At 36.8% G+C, this 15,963-nt stretch overlaps 1 protein-coding gene and 1 long non-coding RNA gene across 12 annotated transcripts; both read left to right on the top strand.

Moving 5' to 3' along the window:
* The first annotated feature begins 1,507 nt into the window (after positions 1 to 1,507).
* Positions 1,508 to 11,286, top strand: BIM2 (BES1-interacting Myc-like protein 2). Of its 11 annotated transcripts, none has more exons than XM_088976830.1 (13): positions 1,508 to 1,832; positions 2,032 to 2,188; positions 2,455 to 2,650; positions 2,804 to 2,844; positions 3,764 to 4,141; positions 6,321 to 6,414; positions 6,514 to 6,635; positions 6,944 to 7,052; positions 8,321 to 8,390; positions 8,601 to 8,696; positions 9,306 to 9,754; positions 10,063 to 10,192; positions 10,879 to 11,286. In XM_088976830.1, exons 5-13 carry the CDS (start codon positions 3,814 to 3,816, stop codon positions 10,984 to 10,986), a joined length of 1,506 nt encoding a protein of 501 aa, XP_088832956.1. In that variant the 5' UTR covers positions 1,508 to 1,832; positions 2,032 to 2,188; positions 2,455 to 2,650; positions 2,804 to 2,844; positions 3,764 to 3,813; the 3' UTR covers positions 10,987 to 11,286. The 11 variants fall into 11 exon arrangements, with proteins under 11 accessions (XP_088832956.1, XP_088832951.1, XP_088832947.1 ...); XM_088976825.1 differs by having other exon boundaries at positions 2,767 to 2,844; positions 10,885 to 11,286; XM_088976821.1 differs by having other exon boundaries at positions 2,767 to 2,844.
* LOC148863396 (uncharacterized) lies at positions 7,340 to 7,741 on the top strand. The gene is made up of 2 exons (XR_016109671.1): positions 7,340 to 7,477; positions 7,604 to 7,741. It is a non-coding gene; the product is annotated as an uncharacterized LOC148863396 (long non-coding RNA).
* Positions 11,287 to 15,963: the final 4,677 nt, after the last annotated feature.

The raw sequence follows: 15,963 nt of genomic DNA, 5'->3' as shown, positions 1-15,963 counted from the left end.
TGTGATCTCCCCAGTTTTTATTTCATCCACATCCGCTCGGCCATGGCTTCCGACTTCAAGACCATAAAAAAAAATAAATAAAGAGAGAAAAGAAACCAGTAGAGAAAAGACTCGGCTTCTCAGAAATGCACACAAAGCCCTTCTACCGGTTCAGCTAAGAACTCATTGCTATTAGATACCCTTTTGTACAAAATGTAAACATAAAATAAAATAAAAAAAGCATGGTTTCTCTTTTCACCTTTTGAAGGTTGTTGAAAGCTTATTGGCCAGAGATATTCTCCAATGTGTGGAATATTCGGATAGATGGTGCCGCTGCAAATGATATTTTCTATTGTTTAGGGTTTAGAGCGAATTAGTTTACTATTCTAAACAAGTAAATTTGAGTGAATTGAGTAAAGGACATTTTTTTAGCATTTTAAAAATATGTTGATGATGTCCTCACTAGGAGTGGATTCGAGCTGAGTCGAATAGTACAGGGCTCGAGCTCGACTTGCCAATGTAGTATAAGGCTCGAGCTCAGTTCGAGTTAGAACCTTGAGTTCAAACTCGGCTCGAGTCAAAAACTCGTAAGCTCGAGTTCAAATTGAGAAAAATGTTTTATAAAAATAAAAATATTTTTTATTTGATGTTTAATAAAATAAGAATTATAATAATTAGTTAAAAATAAATTATTATATATAATATTTTTATTATATATATATTATTTTCTATAATTTTGTATTTTATTTTATATATATATAATTATATGTGTGTAGTTATTTGAGCTCGGCTCGCAAGTCTAATGAATTTAATTATATTAAGCTCGATTATTTAACGAACCTATAAATTAGACTCAAACTTGGCTTGAAGATCAAGCCAAACTTTTCATAAACCAAGTTCAAATAGAACTCGGCTCGTGGCCACCCGTATTCTCTCACTATTAATCGGGCCGTTTCTTAAATTGCAAAAATTTTCATATGGGTCATTGACAAAGGGAGGTATGTGTTGGATTTCTCAAAATTTCGGGAGAGGATTTTGTTAAAATAAAACTGTAGAGGAGAATTTTATGATTGTCAACTCCAGGGTAGATTTTTATATTTTACCCTTCTTTATGCTTTTTATTCGCCCTCGTTTTGGTAAGGTTCAATAGATTCTTCCACATCGAACGTCGTTGATTTGAGGTTTATCACAAATGGACGGCTTGGATCATAAGGAGTACGGATGGAACATTGGAGCTCAGACATTCGAAGTGTCCGGTTAACCCACACACACATTGTTCATGGAGATCTTATCAAGGGAATAAACTGATGTTTGGAAGGGTAGTATGGTAACTTTATATTCAGAGAGAACAATGAATCCGTCAGTCAGTAATTTAACGGCGTTAAATTGGTCATTATGACGGCGTTAGAAATAACGGCGTTTTTCGTGACGGAAAAGAAAATTGAAGGTTTATATTTTACGCAAAATTTTGATTTTAATTTATCGTGTTATTATATTATTATTATTCATATAAAGAAAAGAAAAAAACAAGAAAGGGAGGCCGTGTAAGGATCTTAACAGAGTGATTGTCCCTCCGACCCACGGCCCTTCTTCCGCCGCACAGCTCGTTAAGAAAGCAGACAGAGAGAGAGAGAGAGAGAGGAAGAAAGAGAAGATCTTCTCTGGAAATTCGAACAAGATTCTGCAACATTTCTGCTCTGCATACTTGTTTTTGGTTGTACTTACGTGAAATTCAAATTTATTTTATCTGATTTCGACCTTCTTCGACAAGCGAACAACAGAATCGATGTTTTCTCGAATTTCAGACACATTTGTGCTGCACGTCGCTGAGCTTACCGTAATTCAGGTCAAAGGTAGGCATCTGAAACTTCGTTTATCTTGTGGATCCAGCTTTCTTTGTCTTCTAGGTTCCTGTGCTTTTGAGTGAACCAAAATTTCTATAGTTTATTCGGGATGGTGGTTAAAAATACCATATAAATCTTTGGTTCCAGTGTTTAAATAGGAAGAATTTTATGTTAATTTTGTCGGTTTCAGCGATAATTTGCCTCACAGATTTCCTGGAAAACTTTGGAGAACTGAAAGTTTCGATTTCTGGTTGAAAAGCGTCGGGAGTCCCAGAAAATTCGCTGTATAAACGATTACTTGGAATGCGCCGAGGTGAAAGTTGGCAGAAAACATTACAATTGACGGTTCTTTATAACGAAAGGATGTAAGAATTTAAATTCTTTTACAATTCGACTTATAATTCATAAATCTTTGATTTCTAGGCGGTTTCCTGATAGAAGAAGTGAATGCGCCTCCGATCTTCAGTCGGAGTCGTTGCTTCTGTCAGGACTGGATCCTTGGATTTGTTACGGATCCGAAAAGTTCTTGGAAAACTATAGGTTCTTCTGTTTATCCAATTCCGCACTCAAATTCATCCGTTCTATTTCAGAACGCCTGGAGGTATGGACCTTCACGCTTTGTGATTTTCAGGTAGAAATTCATTTGTGGACTTCTAAGTACTATCTCTTTGATCGAATTCGTTCAAGTTGTCGGAATTCTAGCACCGGCGTTAAATTGACTAACAAAGTTGAGAGCCTGAAATTCTACGGAAGTAAAAAAGAAAAGAAAGTAAATATACCTCACTTTCAGATGGAGCTCCCTCAACCTCGTCCCTTCGGAACCGAAGGTATGTAGTATACACTGAGAAACAGAATTAGTATTGCATTTTCCTTATAATTTTTGCACACAAATTAAACAATTGAATTATGCTGTTTCGTTGTTCATTTTTACTTTTTTTTACAGGCAAAAAACCAACACACGATTTTCTTTCACTGTACAGTCATTCATCTTTCCAAAACCAGGATCCGAGGCCGCCTCATGGTATGAAATATCTCCATTTCCCCTTCGGTTTTTATGAAATTAAATGTTTTCTTTAACAAAAATATCAGATGGTCCTGTCGCAGCTCCATTGATTATGCACGTGACCCTACTGAATCATCCATCTGGGCCATTCATTCGTTGGGCTACCCCCGTTGAGGGTTCATACCCATTAACCATTTGGAGTTTTATTCCTTTCTTTTTCTTTTAGCGTGAGTACATGTGTTTGTGTGTGTGTGATAGTTTACAGTTTGTTCACAGTTCAGTCCACCAGGACTGCATTAGCTTAGCAGGCTAGGCTATGCTTCAGTAGTCAATGGCTCAGCATCAGCATCACCTGTATTTACCTCTGGGCCTCACTGGAAGCTTGACTGGACTGTCTGTATCAGGGTAGTAATACGGTCTTGGTACACGGAATGGTCCAGCACTTAGAGCTTCGGAAATGCCGGGTTCATGAAATCAATGTGTGGTCAGGATTCAGAGAATGGGGGATCCTCACGTGAGGAGTTGATTGATTTGTTTGTTTTACCGTCCGATTGGTCTCAGAGCCTCGCAGAGGTTCGTGGAAATACACACTAGCTAGTAGGTGGACTGTCATGGACCCCATGGTACGTCTGGTAATTGGATTCAAAGGTTAGAAAATGACCCAACATATGACGCACTTTCTTATACATGAATTTAAACCAACCAACTAGAGTATCTCGAGATGAATTTTGTGTGGAGACTTAACAGCATGATACAGAACTACAGAAGCAGCGAGAAGAGTCCCATTTCCCTTATTTGGAAGGGGTATAAATACTATGTACAATATAAATATATATAAAATAATAAAAAATACAAGGTTTTGCAATGTGGGTGGGTCATTGATGTGGGTGGGTCATGGATGTAATTGAATGATGCGAAAGTATTGGATTTTCCACAGGAGTTTTCCTGAAAACGCATGACTTTCTAAAACCACTGGAAAGTGTTGAGATGAACAGTGGCAAGGGAGAAAACACAGTTGAGACGGCCCCCCCTCCCTCTTCAGTCGAGCATGCTCTCCCTGGGGGAATTGGCACCTACAGTATAAGCCACATTTCCAATTTCAAGAACGAAAGCGTTTCAAAGCTGAAGACAAGTGTATATAACGTGGCACGAGCGAGCATTGCAGATACAAATGGTGAAGCTAATAAAGCTACCCCTAACCCTAAAAGTACTTCTCACAGCGGGGGGACCTTCGCATTGTGGAATGAATCTGTAGTGAAGGAAAAAAGAGCAATGGTGCAGAACAGCGCCGCTGGAGAGATACAGGTCTTAAAAGGTAACATTCTCGTTTTCCTTTAATATTACACTAATGGCTGAAAATAAGAAAGTAATGCAAATGGACATGTTTTTTAGCTTCGACTTTCAAGTTCATAGTACCACTGAATTTGATATCATCGGATCCATAAGACAATGCTGCTTAAGCTGTGCTATCTGAGGCTAAGCAATTAAAATGCTGGTGGTTATTGTTTTATATTGTCCGTGCAGCTCAAGTACTGGATTATGGGATCCGAGCATGGTGGGACCCGCACCCCCCTCCAAATTCTTTTCAGTTGGTAGGTTGCAATATACCGGATCCCCTTTTCTCCCATTTGTGAAACACACGAAAAGATGTTCATGTGTTCCACACTAGTGAGAGAAGGTCATGAAAAGAAGAAAAAAATGTTACAACTGACAGTAGCTCGGCCGTCGGAAGGGAAAAAAAGAGGAAGAAACAAAGAAAGAGAGTGTCAGTGTAAATATAAAACAAAGCTCCTTGCTTACATCCCGCTTTACGTGGTATAGAGCCTTAATTTGTTTGGTTAACGACAGGATTAAAAAGTGGATTTCAAGCCACCAGCGGCAGCGGAGGTTGGCCACACACACACACAGAGCTCGAAAAGTCAGCCTATTTAACTTGCGCAATTATAAAGTCACGTGTTTTAGTCTTTGCATTGATATGGCCTGTACGTAGGTAGCAGTAGCATCACATGTGGCTCAAACTCGCCATTTTCCGGTGGGTCCGATCAATGTTTTTCTCTTTCTCGGGAGAGTGCAATGTATTGTACTGTTATAAGCCTACAATGTCATATGTCATGGGTGGGATCCATCATGATATGGTAGTCACCTTTTGATGGGCTCTATAAAAACCAGGGAAACACAGATTCGTTCTTGGGTAACAAATATCCAATAAGTTCTATTTTAACCTTTTAATTATAATAATAATGATTCTCAAATTGGGGGAAGAAAAAAAAAAGTCAAGTAAATAGGATAAACTAAATAAATTATCATTAATGGCATACACTAGCCATTATTGTTTGTCACTTGGATCTAGACTTTAGGGCTATGTACTTAAAAGATCACATCGTACATGGCATGGTGTATTCTTGGGTGAACAGTCGGCTTATTCCGGTGAGCTCATCACCCACGTAAAACGGGGTGAAATTAGAAACAGGGGGTGGGTTGGCTGATTGAGGACTCCTCTTTAAATCGATAATTACTTCTACTGTTTCTCTAATAGGGTGGCCACACCCACACGTTATCATTGTGTGTCTCCATTTTTAGATATAGAAGGATAACCGTCAATTAGTCAGTCACCCTGCTGCAAAATGAGTGTTGCCTAAGGCTTCCACTTAATCTGTAATAATTACATCAACTGTCCTTTACACCCTTTTTCATTTTTTTGTCCTCTTTAACCGGCAACTGTGCTATTCGAGGAAAAAAGAAAGAAATTTTGGCGTTAAATTCCAGTAAAACCAGGCACTGTAACAAAATGGGCAGTGGAGAGATGAGGATGTGAAGAAAAAAGGCAATTCAGTGCAAACGGAGGTCTGAGGTGCCGGCCCCTTCTGAGTTCTGATGAAGAGGAGCAGGCATGTGTAAAGTCTAATCAGATATTAGTTGATGGTAGTTTTTATTTGTTTCTTAAAATTAAAAAAAAAAAGGGAAAAGTAGAAGCAGGTCACTTTTCTTTCCGTCCCCCACCCACTCCTCTCCCTCTTCGGTTTCGTAATTATCTTCCTGGTTTGTCGTAATGCCAGGTGTACAAGTAGAGTAATAGACATTTTCCAGTTCACGGTCACGAGAGCCCACTTGCCAAACACGTGATGCACATCAGTTATTCCAAATTCTAACGTAAGCCGTGGGCACCGGTTAAGGAAGTGCACTCTGCGCCTTCCACCAATTATTATTCTATTATTAGTTTTTTTTTTTCTTTGCAATTGCTTTGGGTAACTCTCCTTAGCACTTTGCAGCGTCTGTAGCTTGTAGGCTGTAGGGTAGGCCCAAGTCAACCACCGCCCAGGGATCCGGAACCGAAAAGACCCCATAAACCAGATCTAAAAGTCTTTACATCAATTCCGATTGTAGCTGTAGCGCAGGTTGGAGAAGCATCGCCAACACCGCGCACGTTAGCATTGATCAAAAGAAATTAACTAAGAACACCTAGGGCATCATCTCTCTCTTATTTTTTTCCACAGAGCCGGCGGAGAAGGTAGGGCAGTGGTCGTCGGAGCGGCAATTACAGACCCCTTTCATCCACAGCAACAGCTTCAGCTCTCAGTCATCCTCCAAGTTGGTGGCTTCTTTCCCTCTTCTTACCCTTGTTCTTAAGATCTTATCAAGGTGTTCCATTTTTCCTAAGTTTTTTTGGGGCTCGTTGAATTTTTGAAGGCATTCGGGACAGAAAACCCAGAGCTTCGTGGGTATGATGAAGTCGGCCAAGGGTCGCCAGGAAGAGGAAGAAGACGATGAGGAAGAGTTCATTTCCAAGAGAGACGCTCCTTCCCAGAAAGGTATGTTACTTGCGCACCTTTAGAATTCAGTATAATCCTACTGCGGAGGTCTAATGTACGACGATAAAAAAAGATTTCTCCTTGTTTTCTTTTCTCGGAGCTATCTGTTTGCTGCTTAACTCGTGTTTTATTGAGTGCATGTTAAGGACATATTTTATTTTGGGGTCACCAGTTAGTCAATTTTGTATTCTGAAACTATGTTGTGATATAGTCTCCATCTAAAGGGATAGATTTGGGGACCAGTTCTTTTATGGACAGCTTTACAATTCTTTTCTTTTTCATATTTTAAAATATTCAACTTCGTTCAGGCGACTTAACTGTAAAGGTCGACGGGAAGAGCACCGACCAGAAGCCTGTCACACCACGATCAAAGCATTCTGCCACAGAGCAGCGGAGAAGGAGCAAGATTAATGACAGGCAAGTTCTATCATCCTCACATATATGGTTTTATGTCAAACTTGGTTGTAGTTTGTCTTTAATACCACCTAAGTTTAAATTCCTTCAGTAATCTTGATCTTCTTTGCTCATGGTTTAAGGAGACTGTTGCCTATTGATGACAACCTCACTTAATGGTTCCGGTTCTGAATTTCGACATCCCATGCCTCCGACCACAGAAAAAGGGAGGAAAAACCATCTAAATGTTGCTCCAGCTATTCTTAGTGCATGTAATTGAAAAGAATTGACATGTCAGATGAAAATGTGGTTGGACATCTACTGGGCATAAACCTATTGGTGAATTGGTGGTAGACATGATTTCTTCCAGCTTCTAGTTTGCTCATTTCTAGAAACTGCCAATTATCTACATCATCAACACCATGGCTACTTCCAAGTTACATTACACAGTCAGTGTCCTCTCCCATTGCTCTGGTCACACAACAGGAGCGATATAATATCCAAGCCTGTTCACCTTTTGCCTTCTTGTGTTTCTTCTAATCCTTTTTCAGTAACAATTTAATTTTTTATTGCAGATCTTTCGAACTCCTGTTCTTGGAAATATTTATTGTGTAAAACCCATATTTAAGATTGATTTGTCCTTGTTGTAATCCTTTGATTGTTCATGATGTTGAAATTGATTTCCTATTGCAATAGTAAAATTTATTTCAGTATGTTTGGCCCAGTCTAAATATCACAAGTTTTTACTCTAAGTGATCTTCGTCCGTTTTTAGTAATAGGACTTGACGGCAATTGTTTAACTTTTTCCCATGTCTCATTTTGCAAATCTTAGTCTAACTGATGAAAAAACAGATAGGCTATGACATTCTTGTGAAATCTTAATGATGCTCTGAACTGCATCTGTACCTCTCTTGTTTGCTCATAATTTCTGGACCAGTGTCAAATGTGGTGAATGAATCCAATATAGAGCCCCAAGACGTACATCCAAAGAGTAAAACTTGCAATGTTGGTTCTTTCTGCCATTTACATACTTATTTCCTAGTTGGTATCCCTGTAGTTCTGTTATCGATACCAGAAAGTGGATTAGTTTGTTTTATTGAATAGTGAAAATTGTTGTCTAATGAATATGCTACTTATCAAAAAAAAAAAAAAGAATATGCTACTTCTTTTTCTTAATTAGGTAGTTTAAGTGCATAACACGTTTGATCTTTTGTTAGACATTAAGATTCTTCCTTCTAGCAAAGTAGCTCCTTTTCTCACTCAACCTGATGATTTTTTAATTTGTTGGACAGATTCCAGATACTAAGAGATCTCATACCCCAGAGTGATCAAAAGAGAGATAAAGCATCCTTCCTATTAGAGGTAAATTACCATAATTTGAATAAATATATTACTTAGTTTTGTATAAAATATTTTTTGTTCTATTGTTAGGACCATATCCAGTCCACACCTCCGAAGACCCCCCAGATAGATGGGACCAACATTGGGTTCCTCATTTTATTCTATTGTTGATATATTGGAGAACAATTTAAATTCTTTAATTTTTGACTGCATATCTACAACTTAATGCAGGTCATAGAATACATTCAGTTTTTACAGGAAAAGGTGCATAAATATGAGACTGCATTTCCCGGATGGAATCAGGAGCCCACAAAGTTGGTGCCATGGGTAAAAATCTGATTAACTTTATTTTCACTACACATTAATTTTTTTATGTGCATTTGGGTCAGGCATGTTGGAATGTTTGCTAACCCTGGGGTCAAGTGTTACCTACATTTGGTGTCAATCAGGCGGGGATCTGCTTGCTTGCTGCACTATGCCCAGATAGGGTGTGCAGTTCAGCAAGTCTCTAATCCCAGGTGCTAGTGCAGGACTGTATTGCCATGTTTTCTTGTATGTTTGTTATTCGTTTCTGATAAAAAAAATTATGGTTCATAGCTAGTTTAGCTAAATATGGTTGAGAATGGAATCTTTATACAGTGCAAATACATTGCCAATTTCTTAATGTTGGCCTTGCTCTTTTTTGTTTTCAAGGCCTTTGATTTTGTACATCTTCTCATGTACATCCCTCCCTTTTTGTTTGAGGCTTAGTTTGGAAAAAGTACAAATACAAATATGTAAAGTGCAAAACCTTATATTTTGTATGTATTTGCACCGTGCATATTTGTATTTGTACTCCTTCCACACTGACCCTAATGAAAATGTTACCTTTCTTCAAAAAAAAAGATGGTTGAGGAGAACTTAACTGCTTGAGTGTTTATTCTTTGTTCAACACAGAGAAATATCCGCAGGCCTGGAGAAACTATGATTGATCATTCTCAAGTGCTAAAGAATGGACCTGGTCCAGGGTTAATGTTTGACAATAACATTGCAATCACTCCACCCATGCTTGCAAATGCTCAGAATGCAGTAGATGCTGACTTGAGTGCAGGTGGTGCAAACAAAATAATGGATCATCATGCTGGGCTAACAAACAAAGGACTACCTATGCCTATTTCCTTTCAACCAAATATGCTCACTCCTGTGGTAAGAGGTGCTGTGCTTGCCCAACCATCCCAAGGACCCTTTTCAGATGCAGACAATATGGCTTCTCAGCAACAAACCCAGTTGTGGCAGAGCAGAACATGCACAACTGATTGCCCTGCCACAAGTGATACAGTGAATGAACAGGAGGAGGTGACTATTGAAGAAGGGACAATCAGCATATCAAGTGCCTATTCGCAAGGGTGAGTTTCCATATGCAAGTGGTCCATGGTCCCTCTTGTATTTTTTTCTACATTTCAAGACAGCATTAGTTCAATGTCTTTGGGAAAGTTCATTTAAATCATTTCCATTGACTACTGTTAGTGGGCTTATGCCACAAGGTAAGCTTGAGTATTTCCAACTTTACCTAGAATTCTTGTAGACTAATAATATTTGGACCTGTAAAATCTTCCAGTCTTCAGCAAATACAGTTTCTGTTCAACAAAACTCTATGTCAGTTGTTACCACTTTTAAATCTGATGTTAAACTGTAAATCTCTAATGTGTTGCAGGTTGTTGAATAATTTAACGCAAGCACTACAGTGCTCAGGTGTGGATCTATCACAAGCTAGCATCTCAGTGCAGATTGATCTTGGGAAGCGAGCAGTTAGTAGACTGGCAGGCATGACATCGAGTGCCAAGGTATGTGAATTTGGGTATTTTGGCTGTTCTTTTTCTCAAGAGTATATCATTTCCCTATGCCCCAGGAGGGAAGGGGACAATGGCAGATATTTTCTTTGGTGTAGTTGGATTCAGCATATGTGAAATTGTAAAATAAAGAATTATTTGGCATTCCCATTTAAATTAATATGTGCCCATGCATAGTCAGACTTATTGGGGTTACTGATTCCAAAATTTTTTTCAGATCCTTGTCAACTAAATAAGTTCCACTGTACATCCCATGCATAGTCAGACTTATTGGGGTTACTGATTCCAAAATTTTTTTCAGATCCATGTCAACTAAATAAGTTCCACTGTACATGTATAGTGCTCAAATGGGGTGAAGCTTTTATCCTTTCTTGGTTCGTCCCAGTCAGTTTGTATTCTATTTAATGGGTTTGAGTAGCTGGCATGGCAAATCTTAACTCACCTCATAACAGGATACGGGACAGTAATTTTGACTTTTAAGGAATCTATTAAATAGAGTTAGTAAATCAATCCCATGTTCATTATTTGTTGGAACCTGAGTTTATATTAGGCTTGCAGAAATACCTTGTATCTAATAAAAATTAGGCTTTTATATGTACAACAAATACGGGAAAAGAATGCATATGGCAACTTATTTAGCTCATGAATTTTGGTTTAATTTTTCTTTCCTCTTGCCTAAGGATCAGGAAGACTGTACCGGCAATCAGGCAGTATCACATTCTAAGGGTGCCAGCAGTGGTGAGGACTCGGATCAAGCTTCAAAGAGACTAAAAACGGAAAGAAGTTAGGCATTCTCTTCCCGTTCCTCTTTATTAGGAGATCTATGGCATTTCCTAGCCCGCAAGAAACAAGCCAGATTGATTCTACAACCTCGGCCTTGCAGTTTGTTGGGATGATATACACACTGATTGTTGTCGAAAGCCTTAGAATTCATTTATTTGTAATTTTCTCAAGAGGCTTCCATAAGATTTTGAGAAGCTGCTTTCCTTTTCAAGGCTTCCATTCACATGTGGAGCTTCTTTTCTGATCTTGGATATTTTACTACACAATTTCATGGAATGTAAACAGACGTGTTTCTTTTTGTTGTGCGCCTGGCTTTCAGACTTCTGTTCCAGTATCTACCTGTAACCTCTTAAAGCAGATAATAGGGGATGAGTAGCATGAGAATGAAACATGATGATATGTGGGGATATCACAGCTAAGGGTGTCAATGGACCGGTTTTGGATTGGATCCCGTTTTGATCTAAAATCAATTTGGATGGACCAACAAGATGTTGGATTGGACAAATCTAGTCCAAATATTTATTAGATTGGATTGGGCCTAGTCTGTCTGTAATAAATTTATATTAGATTGGATTGGGCCTAGTCTGTCTGTAATAAATTTATATTAGATTGGGTTGGATTGAGTAAATATCTGGTTCATATATAGGTGTCAATGGATCAGGTTTGGATTGAAATCCATCTAAGTTAAAACGAATTTGAACAGATTGGATGGTTTAGACATTGAATTGTACTTATTTAAAATGATCCAAAATATTCATTGGATTGGATTGGATCTAGTTCATTTATAATGGACTCAGACTCACATTGAACTGGATCGGATTGGACCAAATTCAGATCAAATGACACCCCTTACTCACAGCTTCCTTAAGCCACACTCACATTGAACTGGATCGGATTGGACCAAATTCAGATCAAATGACACCCCTTACTCACAGCTTCCTTAAGCCACAGGTACTTGGTAGAAGATTGGTTCATAGTGAAGTCATACCAGTGGCTCGGGTCATGAATTAGATTTATTCATCTAGCAGAGGATCAGAGCTCACCATTTAAGAGATTTTCCCGCCAAAAGTGATTGCGTGCCAAAAATAAACTGGATCGGATTGGACCAAATGACACCCCCTACTCACAGCTTCCTTAAGCCACAGGTACTTGGTAGAAGATTGGTTCATAGTGGTTCGGTGTTGAGTGAAAATATGGTTAAAGTGAAACCATTGGCTCGGGCCATGAATTAGATTTATTCATCTAGCAGAGGATCAAAGCTCACCATTTAAGAGATTTTCCGCCAAAAGTGATTGCGTGCCAAAAATTAAGGTGGTTTTTATCATCTTTTATATTTTACCATTTGATTTGCAGTGAAGTTATAGACTTGTGACTAAGTTGTATTCCTACAGTTCAGAAGGTCATTAAAAATTTTCATCTGTTATCTTTCAGGGAGGGCCTAATAAATCATGGGTCTTCGGTGGTTTTTAATAAATCTGAAATCTGAAAAGTTAAAAATATATTAAAAATGTCTAAAATATAAAAAGGGACAGTTGCTTTTCGACTTTTTAGAGGTTCTATATAAATATTGTTTGTATTAGATCAAACCTTCAGCATCTAAAAATCATTGATTTTACTATTTTACCTCTAAAACAAACTACTTGGTAATTTTGAGTTCAAATTTCATTATTTCATAAAAAATAATTTATTAAATTCAAAATAATATGAGTAAATTATAAAATAAAATAATTTATTAAAATAAGAATAAAATTGAAAAATAATTATAAATTAAAAATAAATTATTAAGAGTTAAAACAATAATGAAAATAGTAATAATGACCATGAAGCAATGAAAAAAATATTTAATAATTATCAAATTAATATCTTAAAACTAGTAAAATATTTAATAATTAATAAAAATTAAAATAATTAATAATTAATACAAATATAATTTATAAGAAATTAAAAAAATATTAAAATAAGAATAAAATTGGAAAAAACTGCCATTGCTACCGAGAGTTGTAGTGGCGGTGGCTAAAAGACGGAGAGAGAGAGAGAGATCCAATAGGGCTTTTATCAGGTTAAAATAGGGTCATTTTTTATTTTAGGCGACATCTGAAACACATCTGAGCGTGTTAAGTGACGGGCCTTGGTCTTACCATTTCAAATTTGAAAAAACATTTCAGATCATATTTCAAATGCAATACCAAATGAACTTGGCATCTAAAGAGTAGATATTTCAGATGTTAGACCTCTGAAAAGAGTTATCAAACGCCACCTTCATCTTATCTTTGTATCTGTGAATCTACGATTCAGAGCTAGAGCTAAACGTCTCATTTTACCTCCAGCCACAACTGCACTCCGTAGTACTCTTTAAGTCTTAAGTTTTTTGGGTAAACTTTAAGTCTTTAAGTTGAATGCCCTTTTGCACCTCTATCAATTGTTTGCAGTTCACTTTCATTTGCTCTGCCATAAATGCATGGAATTACAAATGACAAGAGTATAAATTCCAGTTCATTTACAATTCCACTTATTTAATTTTTCAGGTTTTTGTTATGCTTTATCTAGACTGCAAGCAAAAAAATAATAATAAAACCTAAAACGCAAGCAAATCAAATTTTGTACTTCTCATCTCCACTCCCATAATGGTTACTCTATTCAATACTTGTTGTGCAGGAAGAGAAGCAATCAAACTTTTTTTTTTTATCAAAATGGGTTTTTGAACCATAAAACCAATATGTGGACAAGAATGTTCTCATCAAGGATGTAAATGGATTGAATCGAGCAATATCCAAAATTCAGTTCAATTAAATATTCGATTCAATTTGATTTGAATTCAACTGATTAATTGTTTTAAATCTGTTCTATATGATAAAAATATTTTATTAATTTATTTATATAAATATATAAATTATTTATATAATTTAAATATTATATATATGAATTATATAATCAGTCGAATTTGACCGGTTATCATATTCAAATTCTGTACTCTTAGAATAAATCAAGAACTTGTTGAATTGGTGGAAAAGCTTACCTTGTACTCGCTTAGAATAAATCTATTATAGATATGGACGAGCCCTTACTAGTCAAATTGGTGAATTTCACATTTTATACAAGTTCAGATCAAAGAAGCAGTTAAGACAAGGGTAGGCAAGGGCATAGAAATTGGACAATAGATGTTGGATATATACATCGGCATGATCTCGCAAGGTGACTGGTTCTCCTTAGGGATGGAAACACTGGAGCTAGAATTTTAGAAAAAAGTAAGTTAAGAGGTAAAATGTACGTTATTTTATATAAAAATATCATAAAGCATTTGGAGTTTTCGAAATATTTAAAGGAATATTCCATGAAATTTACTGATAGAATGCAACAGCAAGGAGAAAGTGTTGTAAGCCAGAAGTTCAAGGGAGGTCTTTGTTGCAAAACAAATTTTGAGGGGCTAAGTGCCACTACCCCAAGTACAGTGTGGTGGTTTGCAATTTATCCTTAAATTAAATAATTCTTTCACAAGTCACATTGAATGTACCTTCAGCAATCCAAATAAGTCTATTTTGGATTAAATTAGTGAATAAAAGTTTAATATTTCGTAATTTTCTAATATATCTTTCTTTCTTTTGAAGGGATTGGGGAGTTGATTGGTCAAGAAATTGATATAAAGTGCTAAGGAACTGAGGTAAAAGGGAGACGTATACCACTTTCAATCGAAACTATCATTCATATATGGTAGATAAAAAGGTTGTATGTAGCATTTCAGTGAGGTAACCCCTTTTTCTTCAACCTTTTAGTAAGCAAAACAAACTTGGGTGGGGGATGGGGAGAGCATAGGCATAAGGGGATTATTTGCAATTAAAAATTCTGCACACACTATAAAAGCATGAGAATCCAGTCATACATTGAAAATATGTGAGTACAGGAGATATTCCCAATATGCGGCTTATGTGGGAATTATCAATCAAATCCGCTAGAAACTTCCGAGTCAGGTAATCAGGTAATGCTTGGGAGAGATATGTGCGGACTCCTTGGTTACCTGTTAGTGTGATCCATTGGTGGATCCCCAAAACCATGTTCATGGCACCATTCGCAGTCCCTTGCAGCCTTACATTGGGACTTGTGACTATCTCCCCATCAAAAAAAGCATACAGGTACAGAGATATTTTCAATGCATGGCTATAAAAGGTTGTGCCAAAGATGTGAGCACGATCTTGTAAGCACTGAAGCAGATCTCCAATGTGCCTTCAACTTCACGTATGTTAATACAGCACACATGGTGTGTATTTATATGGCAAACTTAGTAATTACACCTCAAGGTAAAGGTGCATTCCTATTGGGATGCAGCAATGAATCTTGCTAAGGCTATGTTTGGGAGTGCTTATATTAAAAATAAGTGCTTAAAAACAAGTATTTATTCCAATTAGAAGTTATTTGCATTTGACACCCAACTCTAAAATAAGCACTTATTTCATATTGGGTGTTTAGTAGTCTTTTTCTCCGATAAGCACTTAAAGAAGCATATATCACTATTTTGTCCTTCATTTTCTTTCAAATTTTACAAAAGCATTTTTATAAAAGTATTTTTATTCATAAAAGTACTTTTATGAGAGTACTTGTATAAAAGTATTTTTATGAAAGTACATTTTATAAAAATATTTATTAAAAACACTTTTACAAAAACAATTTTATAAAAGTATTTTTATAAAAGCACTTTTATGAAAACAATTTTATAAAAATACTTTTGTGAAAGCACTTTAATAAAATTCAACTAAGGATAATTTGGAAGAAAATTTTGAATAAGTGCTTATCGTATAAACACTTAATAAAAAGTAGAAATTTGAGCTTAAAAATAAACACTTATTTTAGGCTTATTTTCCAAACACCAATAAGTGCTTAATAGTGTGGTCCCAAACCAAATAAGCATTTATTTTTAAGCACCCCCAAACATGGCCAATGAGGCAACTAACCAGCATATCCGATCTGGAGCGGGGAGAGATGCACTCCTA

This window comes from Nelumbo lutea, chromosome 3 (assembly GCF_056320005.1).
Source record: "Nelumbo lutea isolate HS-2025 chromosome 3, American lotus-T2T, whole genome shotgun sequence".
NCBI lineage: Eukaryota > Viridiplantae > Streptophyta > Magnoliopsida > Proteales > Nelumbonaceae > Nelumbo > Nelumbo lutea.
The sequence above is the reverse complement of the archived record's forward strand: the minus strand, read 5'-3'. Positions and strand labels throughout refer to the sequence as shown.